A 10000-nucleotide genomic window follows, 5' to 3' on the forward strand; every position below is an offset into this window, starting at 1 on the left:
TTGCTCGGTAACAGCTGTGTGACGTGTCATATCTGTGCTGGTGTCCGTGTTCTTCAGCGGCGCTCGCACATACTCGTACCTGTTCGACATGAAGACTCGTATCCCAGGGTTCCCGGCGTGGGTGGGGGCGGAGCACGCCGAGGACCTGCAGTACCTGTTCGGGAAACCGTTCTCCTTCGCTCTGGCCTACTTCCCCCGCCACCGCGACCTGTCCCGCTACATGATCCAGTACTGGAGCAACTTCGCCCGCACCGGGTCAGGACCGGGACTAGACCAGGACCAGGACCAGGGCCAGGGCCAGGACCAGGACCTGGACCAGGACCAGGACCAGGACCAGGACCAAGACCAGAACCAGGACCAGGACCATAGGGATCTGGACCAGGACCAAAGGGATCTGGACCAGGACTTAAGGGATCTGGACCAGGACCAAAGGGATCTGGACCAGGACTTAAGGGATCTGGACCAGGACTTAAGGAATCTGGACCAGGACATAAGGGATCTGGACCAGGACTTAAGCAGTCTTCTCTTCCGCAGTGACCCAAACTCGGGCGAGAGCCGGGTCCCCGTCCCGTGGCCCAGATTCACCAGGAGCTACAAACAGTTCCTCCAAATCAACCACAAGATGACCAAGTCCTCGGTCAGGTCAGTGCCACCGCCAAACCTCCTACACACGCCAACGCCAACGCCAAGGGCGACGCCAATGCCAAAGCCAACGGCAACGCCAACGGCAATGCCAAAGCTAAAGCCAACGGCAATGCCAAAGCCAACGGCAACGCCAACGGCAATGCCAATGGCAACGGCAATGCCAATGCCAACGGCAACGCCAATGCCAACGGCAACGCCAATGCCAACGGCATTAGACCTGTGCAAGAGTCAGAACTGAGGTAGCGGGAGGTCAAGAAGGTCAACTGTATCAGAATAGAGTTTTAAACAGTGTTAGGATGGAGGTCAGTGTTAGGATGGAGGTCAGTGTTAGGATGGAGGTCAGTGTTAGGATGGAGGTCAGTGTTAGGATGGAGGTCAGGGTTAGGATGGAGGTCAGTGTTAGGATGGAGGTCAGTGTTAGGATGGAGGTCAGTGTTAGGATGGAGGTCAGGGTTAGGATGGAGGTCAGTGTTAGGATGGAGGTCAGGGTTAGGATGGGGGTCAGGGTTAGGATGGAGGTCAGTGTTAGGATGGGGGTCAGGGTTAGGATGGGGGTCAGGGTTAGGATGGAGGTCAGGGTTAGGATGGGGGTCAGTGTTAGGATGGAGGTCAGTGTTAGGATGGGGGTCAGGGTTAGGATGGGGGTCAGGGTTAGGATGGAGGTCAGGGTTAGGATGGGGGTCAGTGTTAGGATGGAGGTCAGTGTTAGGATGGAGGTCAGTGTTAGGATGGAGGTCAGGGTTAGGATGGAGGTCAGTGTTAGGATGGAGGTCAGTGTTAGGATGGAGGTCAGTGTTAGGATGGGGGTCAGGGTTAGGATGGAGGTCAGGGTTAGGATGGGGGTCAGGGTTAGGATGGAGGTCAGTGTTAGGATGGAGGTCAGTGTTAGGATGGAGGTCAGTGTTAGGATGGAGGTCAGTGTTAGGATGGGGGTCAGTGTTAGGATGGAGGTCAGTGTTAGGATGGAGGTCAGTGTTAGGATGGAGGTCAGTGTTAGGATGGGGGTCAGGGTTAGGATGGAGGTCAGTGTTAGGATGGAGGTCAGTGTTAGGATGGGGGTCAGGGTTAGGATGGAGGTCAGTGTTAGGATGGAGGTCAGGGTTAGGATGGGGGTCAGGGTTAGGATGGAGGTCAGGGTTAGGTGTATGCTTTAGTTTGATGGTCCGGCCCGGGAGTCAAAACCCACAACCTTCTGGTGGTGAGGCGACAGTGCCAGCCACTGTGCCACCTGCTTTACATCTGTTTGTTTTGTGTCACAGCTCTGACCTGAGAGAGGACTACGTCTCCTTCTGGACCTCCACCTACAGCAACCAGACCCTCGCAGAACTGGACCAGGACTGAACCAGGACTAAACCAGGACTAAACCAGGTCTAAACCAGGACTGGACCAGGACTGGACCAGGTCTAAACCAGGACTAAACCAGGTCTAAACCAGGTCTAAACCAGGACTGGACCAGGTCTAAACCAGGACTAAACCAGGTCTAAACCAGGACTGGACCAGGACTGGACCAGGTCTAAACCAGGACTAAACCAGGTCTAAACCAGGTCTAAACCAGGACTGGACCAGGTCTAAACCAGGACTAAACCAGGTCTAAACCAGGACTAAACCAGGTCTAAACCAGGTCTAAACCAGGTCTAAACCAGGACTGGACCAGGTCTAAACCAGGACTAAACCAGGACTAAACCAGGTCTAAACCAGGACTAAACCAGGACTAAACCAGGACTGGACTAGGACTACAAAGGATCCTATACATTATAAATACCAATAAATGAACAAACAATAACTGTATATTCCTCATATTTAAAAAAAATAAAAAAAACACTGAAATAGTTTGTGCTTCAATATTTATTTCTGTTCAGTATAAAAATCGTGTCGTTGAGCATCAGGTGAAACACAAAGTCATCAAAGTGTCATCTGAACATCTCCATGGAGACAGGCTCCTCCAGACCAAGTACGAGTCAGGTTTGTGGAGAGGCTCAGTCTATGTTTGTCAGCGCAATGAAACCTAAGAATCTAAGAAAACACGATTAATTTGAGTATTTTTATTGCTGAAAAGTTTCATATTCAGGCTTTAACTTTACAGTAATGATCTGTAAATGATTATTTAAATGTACAAACAAGTGATTTAAACTATTCTTAGACGTAAAATATGACAAATGCAAACTGTGTATTATTGCAGTATCTTTGTTGTCCACTAGAGGGCTCCAAACCCTGTGCACAGACTAAAGCGCGTGACACAACAGCAGAAGCAAAATCATATCAGAGATTATTTTAGCATTTCATTTGTTTTTAGTCTGAGATTTTAATAGAAAAACAGCTTCATTAAAACAATTCTCTCATCGCTCTGTAAAATGTTGATTGACCGTCCTGTGGTCGATCTTGTGGTCGATCTTGTGGTCGATCCTGTGGTTGATCTTGTGGTTGATCTTGTGGTCGATCTTGTGGTCGATCCTGTGGTTGATCTTGTGGTCGATCTTGTGGTCGATCCTGTGGTTGATCTTGTGGTCGATCTTGTGGTCGATCCTGTGGTTGATCTTGTGGTTGATCTTGTGGTTGATCTTGTGGTTGATCTTGTGGTTGATCTTGTGGTTGATCTTGTGGTCGATCTTGTGGTCGATCCTGTGGTTGATCTTGTGGTCGATCTTGTGGTCGATCCTGTGGGTGATCTTGTGGTCGATCTTGTGGTTGATCTTGTGGTTGATCTTGTGGTCGATCTTGTGGTCGATCCTGTGGTTGATCTTGTGGTCGATCTTGTGGTCGATCTTGTGGTCGATCCTGTGGTTGATCTTGTGGTCGATCTTGTGGTCGATCCTGTGGTTGATCTTGTGGTCGATCTTGTGGTCGATCTTGTGGTCGATCCTGTGGTTGATCTTGTGGTCGATCTTGTGGTCGATCCTGTGGTTGATCTTGTGGTCGATCTTGTGGTCGATCTTGTGGTCGATCCTGTGGTTGATCTTGTGGTCGATCTTGTGGTCGATCCTGTGGGTGATCTTGTGGTCGATCTTGTGGTTGATCTTGTGGTTGATCTTGTGGTCGATCTTGTGGTCGATCCTGTGGTTGATCTTGTGGTCGATCTTGTGGTCGATCCTGTGGTTGATCCTGTGGTTGATCTTGTGGTTGATCTTGTGGTTGATCTTGTGGTTGATCTTGTGGTTGATCTTGTGGTCGATCTTGTGGTCGATCCTGTGGTTGATCTTGTGGTCGATCTTGTGGTCGATCCTGTGGTTGATCTTGTGGTCGATCTTGTGGTTGATCCTGTTGTTGATCCTGTGGTTGATCCTGTTGCTTCAGTGGCAAAGTTCAGGGTCAAAGAGACAATTCAGCAACTCCTGAAAAGAGAAAAAGCGTAATTGTACAGTTGGGGTTCAGTCATGATTTTGATGTCGCCAATAAGAAGTGTCTTTAAGTCTCGCTCAGATCAGATCCAAGGACACAAACAACCGACAGTGAAGCCCTAAATGTACGGCTCAGTCCAAGAGCTCAGATGTTTCAGATAAAAGAACAACTCATCAGACGTTGGTCCGTCTCCACGGTGACGTCAGGCGTGGAAGGCAGACGCTTTTGTCTTTGACTGGAGCGAGATCTCACCAACGCCGCAATAATTATGACGAGAAAACAGTTAAATTCTGATTATTCTAGCTCTGATAATCGAGACTCTTTCACCATCCAACTTTCACAAACTGAGCAATCATTACAAGAACGTGAAAACCACCGTTTAAAGTCGTACTCACGTCAGAAGTCTTCTCCCGGCTCGGACGCTGCTCTTCTCAAAACACCCATGATGCAGGAATGATCTCGATGCTCTTCATAAATCTTTGTCACTCCAGCATAATCCATAATCCATAATCCCAAAACGTCTGTAAAAAGTCTGCTATCCGAAGCGATACTTGGGCCAATACTTCGCCCTCCGTTTCTCCGGTGCATTCACGCTCGCCCCGGCCTCGATTGCGCTCGCCCGGACCTCGATCGCGCTCGCCCGGGCCTCGATCGCGCTCGCCCCGGCCTCGATCGCGCTCGCCCGGGCCTCGATCGCGCTCGCCCGGGCCTCGATCGCGCTCGCCCCGGCCTCGTTTGCGCTTGCCCGGGCCTTGATCGCCTTGTTCAGCTGCGGTTCCGCCCTCGCCGCTCGTCGTTCCTCCGGCGCTCTGTCGGCGATGGTGAAGGCCAGGCCGCCGTACGCGCTCGGGCCGCCGCGGGGCAGGAAGTGCGTGGACACGTGCTGGGACTTGACCCCGGGACTGGAGCCCATCTTGGCCTTGCCGCGCTTGTTGAGGGCCACGTACCACTGGCGGCCCGAGCGTCGGCTCACGTGGGCCATCGAGGCGTACGTGTTGTAGCCGTTCTCCTGGAAGCGCTCGCGGAAGCGGCAGTCGTCCGAGAAACGCTCCTGCACGAGACGAAAAGAGGGAGAAGGTTAGTCACGCCATCGAGTCACCGTCAACGAATTGAGCAATGGAATCATCTTTGACCGATGCACATGACGTGAGCTGAGGAAAGACGTTTTATGACTCAAATGGAGCCGTCATTCTTTTGTCCGTAAAAGTGCTCCACCAGGACCTTCGAACGGCTTCACTTCGGCTCCATCTGGTCAGTAAAAATGGACTAATCAATGAGCGAATAAGACCGTTGGTTTCAGCGCTGTTGGCGTCCAAAGCCTTCGTCGGACGGGATTCGCTCCCAGAACGTTCCGAAATTACCGTATTTTCCGGACTATAAGTCGCACCAGGCAAAAAGTGCACAATAGAGAAGAAAAAAACATAGGTAGAGGAAGTGCCGATTCTTCTTCTGCGTCACTTACAGCCTAGAGCGCCCTCTTGTGGTGGCCAGTGTGAACATAACGAATAACATCACATATAAGTCGCACCCCGGCCAAAACTATGAAAAAGATGCAACTTATAGTCTGGAAAATACGTTCCAAAGCGCGATCCGTAACCAGATTACTCTTCCTACACCTCCAAATCCAAACCTTACTCTCAAAGTGAAATAACATCCATCCTCGGAATGAAACGCCGAACGTTTAGAGCGTCACGAGTTTTACCGAGAGACAAAGTCGCCCGTGTTTCGAGTCCCGTGCGAAACGTCCGTGAAAATGTCCGTGAAATATCCCCAGATTTGACTTACTTCACTTTACGTTAAAGCGAACACAGAGTCGTTTTAATCCCACGCTCAACGTCTGTGATTAAGAGCGTTTTGAGTTGACTCCAGTCGAGCGTTTCATAGTCGAACGTAACGAAACAGAAACAGGTCTGAACGTCTCTGTGAATGTCTCTGTTTGTTTTTCCAGACATATAATTGGTGGAAAACTCGCCGTCGATACTTGGTCCGGAGCAGAGCGGCGAGGCAGAAAATCACCACGGCGATGGCAGTAAACATGTCCCTCCACACGATGTGCCGTCCCACGAGCGATTACGCGTCAAAACACTTCATTAGAGGTCAAAAACAGTTTTTAAACATTGTGTATGATATAAGTGTTTTTTTTAGAACAGAAAAAACACAATCATAAAATGAATTAATAGAAAATTTAACAAACACAGAATATAAAATACGTAAAGGAATAAAAGTAGAAAATAAAGGAGTGGCATGAAAAAATGTAATTAGCGCAAGACCTTGTTTGTCATTTTCAACAACAAATAAATAAATAATTGCACATCTTTTGGCTCCACCCACAATTATTCTGAACTTAATCTGCGCTAATTCAATTTTTTTATTTTCTACTTTTATTCCTTTATTTACTTTATGTTCTTCTTCTTCTTCTTATTAATTCATTTCATTATTAGGTTTTTATTGTTGTTGTTGTTGTGTTCTTTCTGTTGTTCTAATTAAAAAACACTTACATACACATACCGTACACAATGTCTAAAAACTGTTACTCAAATCACGCTCTTTCAGCCGTCGCTTCAGTTTGGATAAATGACCAGCAGATGGCGCTGGACGAGGACGGTCGGCAACGGGTTCAAAAAGGCGTCGCCTTGTACGACATTTAAACGTCACATTTAAACATTTTTGCCTTCTAAGTATTCTCTGACTAATCACGACGTTTTATCAATAAATACACAGTAATCGTGAATATTTGTGACATTTTGTCCCGCGTACGACAAATATCCGGTTACTCTGACGACGCCCGGAGGATTCAATAGCCGTTAAAATGATCAGACTTGTAAAATACTCGTGCAGCTGTCGGACGCACAGAGCTGCATTCGTCACACGCCGTCGGGGACTTTCCCATAATCCTCTGGGGTGAGCTCGGGGGGCGAGCTCGGGGGGGCCCCGTCCGCCCGACAGGTTCACCGCCCGAACACGTCACTTTCTTTACATCGTTTTAGATCAACTCAATCAACAATGTTCCGGATTTGAATGTGATTTAAAGGTGCGACGCGGCATTCCAGGCCAAGCTACAGGTCGCGTCTGTGGGAGGGCGTTTTTTCATGTTTTATTATTTTGTGAATGAGCAAATAAGTTACTGTTCCTAACCTAAATAAACTCTAACATTTACCAAACGTATTTCCGGTGCTGCTTTGGCGTACGCTTACTTCAGAGGGAATTACCACAGCTAGCTTACCCCGACACACTAATGTATGCATCTAAGCTAAGAAGCTAACATAGAGCCAAGAGGCTAACATAGAACCAAGAGGCTAACATAGAGCCAAGAGGCTAACATAGAGCTAAGAGGCTAACATAGAGCTAAGAGGCTAACACAGAGCTAAGAGGCTAAGAGGCTAACACAGAGCTAAGAGGCTAACACAGAGCTAAGAGGCTAACACAGACCTAGCGTCCTTCTACAGTGACATTTTACACTCCTTCGTACAGACATATGGCTGAAGTGTCTTGCCCGAGGACACACAAAAACTCGACACAACCAGGTCTAAATCGAGGCCAAACCCAGTGTAAATTGGATTAAAGCCGGCGTGAGCTAACAGAGCTAGCTACTGTCTGAAGTCGGTCCAAACTGGCCCCTGGGTCCTGCTCTGGACTGAGCCCAGTTTCCAGAGGGTTGTGGGGATTATTGCTCTCAGAGGGACAAACATTTCCACAGTTTATTTAAAGGGGATAAAGACACGGCATTTGGAGTGAACGAGATAAGTGGATTTCACACTTCAGAGCGTCACATGATCATCGCTCATCGTCACGTGTGAAAATGACATATTTGTTCCTTTTGGTCTTTGGACTTTGGGGTCTGCAGTGGTCAGATCCATCTTCAAACGTATTTGTTTACTCTGGGTAAAACATGTTTATGCCAGGCCTGTGGCAGGGCCCCTGAGCCCCTGAGGGCCCCTGGGGGCCCTTAAACCGGGGGTGACCGTTTGTGTCACAGTTCTGTCTTTTTGTTTCTCCTCCAGTTCCATTTTTCATCCAAATCCAAGAGCGAGAATGTCAATGTTATAAATGTGAGAATTTAGAGCCCTCCTCCAGCAAACATGTGACCAGAGGTAAACATGTGACCAGAGGTAAACAAACATGTGACCAGAGGTAAACACACATGTGACCAGAGGTAAACATGTGACCAGAGGTAAACAAACATTTGACCAGAGGTAAACACACATGTGACCAGAGGTAAACATGTGACCAGAGGTAAACAAACATGTGACCAGAGGTAAACACACATGTGACCAGAGGTAAACACACATGTGACCAGAGGTAAACATGTGACCAGAGGTAAACAAACATGTGACCAGAGGTAAACATGTGACCAGAGGTAAACAAACATGTGACCAGAGGTAAACAAACATGTGACCAGAGGTAAACATGTGACCAGAGGTAAACAAACATGTGACCAGAGGTAAACAAACATGTGACCAGAGGTAAACAAACATGTGACCAGAGGTAAACATGTGACCAGAGGTAAACAAACATGTGACCAGAGGTAAACAAACATGTGACCAGCGGTAAACATGTGACCAGAGGTAAACAAACATGTGACCAGAGGTAAACAAACATGTGACCAGAGGTAAACATGTGACCAGAGGTAAACAAACATGTGACCAGAGGTAAACAAACATGTGACCAGAGGTAAACATGTGATCAGAGGTAAACAAACATGTGACCAGAGGTAAACAAACATGTAACCAGAGGTAAACATGTGACCAGAGATAAACATGTGACCAGAGGTAAACAAACATGTGACCAGAGGTAAACAAACATGTGACCAGAAGTAAACAAACATGTGATCGGGCAAAATTTTTTCTGCATATTTTATGCCGTGGGAAATACAGTGAGATAATGTCATTTTTACATAGGATTTGATAAATAACGATGTGGATTTACTGTTATGACTCATGAGTCCAAACCTGCCAGTCAAGGCCGGTCAGATGAAGCAGGTCTGGGGCCGGTCAGATGAAGCAGGTCTGGGGCCGGTCAGATGAAGCAGGTCTGGGGCCGGTCAGATGAAGCAGGTCTGGGGCCCGTAATGCTGGGATGGGACACACGCTCTAGTGCTGACTGTGTCCTTCAGCAACACACTTCAGCCACATCGCCCAAGGTGAACCCGAGCGAGTGTGGGAGGAGCCAATGGCAGAGTGTGGCAGCCTCACTTCTGTCAGTCTGCCCTGGGCGTGTGGAGTGACCAATGTAATGTAAAGCGTCTGTGAGTGTCCAAAGAAGCTCCACATAAATCAAATGCATTATTATTATTATTAGGCCTGAGCGCCACAAATGTCGTACTTTTACAACTCCTCCCATTCAGGGCGTTGGCCAGAAAAAGCTGAAATTTGGTGAAAATGGTGTTGAGGAGTGGGACATGAAAAGTATCCAAATTACTTTGAGTCTGTCACGGTCTCTGTGCGGCGAAGCCACAAACTGTAGCTTGAATTTAGGAAATTTCCCAAATTTTAAATTTGCTGCCGTTTAACCCAGATAAAGTCCGAATTGCGTCAAATTTGAATTAGTTGTCAAACCCTTTGCCCTAAATCTATTGTGATTAATTTGGCGAGACAGCGCCACCTACAGAGTGACATACAATTTTATATCTTATCTTATCTTATATAGAGGGTAAAATGTTTAGTTTTACGAAATTTTGCACAAAATTCCATTTTGGCATTCCGATCAAAAAAGTCAATGAGACCTATGTCATATTTGTTACGGCGTAGCCGTAGCGATGACATGAAGCTCCCATGTTATTCAATGGGGAAATCGCCAGATCTCTGAAATGTGAACATGTTTACACTTTATACTTTTACAAACTCCTCCAAGGGCGTTTGCCTGATTAACGTGAAATCCGGTGAGACGGACCATCAAAAGTTATCAACATTTTTATTCTAAGAGTCACGGACTTTGTGCAGCGAAGCCGCAAACTTTTCCCTTCATATGTAAAGCAAAGAGAAGAAGACGCGGCAGCGTCACGGATTCCGCAGTAGGTGTA

The 10000-nt window shown here is 47.5% G+C and overlaps 2 protein-coding genes across 2 annotated transcripts in view; one reads left to right on the forward strand and one right to left on the reverse strand.

The window, feature by feature from the left end:
* LOC140347008 (bile salt-activated lipase-like) overlaps nucleotides 1-2178 on the forward strand; it is a 25095-nt gene extending 22917 nt beyond the window's left edge. Inside the window, exons 10-12 of the mRNA XM_072433314.1 lie at nucleotides 58-255; nucleotides 535-642; nucleotides 1905-2178. Coding sequence (XP_072289415.1) covers nucleotides 58-255; nucleotides 535-642; nucleotides 1905-1986 — 388 coding nt within the window. The 3' untranslated portion in view covers nucleotides 1987-2178. The remainder of the gene's footprint in view (nucleotides 1-57; nucleotides 256-534; nucleotides 643-1904) is intronic.
* Nucleotides 2179-3607: 1429 nt separating this feature from the next.
* Nucleotides 3608-10000, reverse strand: part of fgf5 (fibroblast growth factor 5) — a 12618-nt gene continuing 6225 nt past the window's right edge. The window contains exons 3-4 of the mRNA XM_072433315.1: nucleotides 4377-5032; nucleotides 3608-3974 (exon numbers count right to left, since the gene is read on the reverse strand). Coding sequence (XP_072289416.1) covers nucleotides 4517-5032 — 516 coding nt within the window. The 3' untranslated portion in view covers nucleotides 3608-3974; nucleotides 4377-4516. The remainder of the gene's footprint in view (nucleotides 3975-4376; nucleotides 5033-10000) is intronic.

The sequence above is a fragment of the Eucyclogobius newberryi genome, unplaced genomic scaffold (genome assembly GCF_026437365.1).
Source record: "Eucyclogobius newberryi isolate DKJ021-1_F unplaced genomic scaffold, fEucNew1.0.hap1 SCAF_6, whole genome shotgun sequence".
Lineage (NCBI taxonomy): Eukaryota > Metazoa > Chordata > Actinopteri > Gobiiformes > Gobiidae > Eucyclogobius > Eucyclogobius newberryi.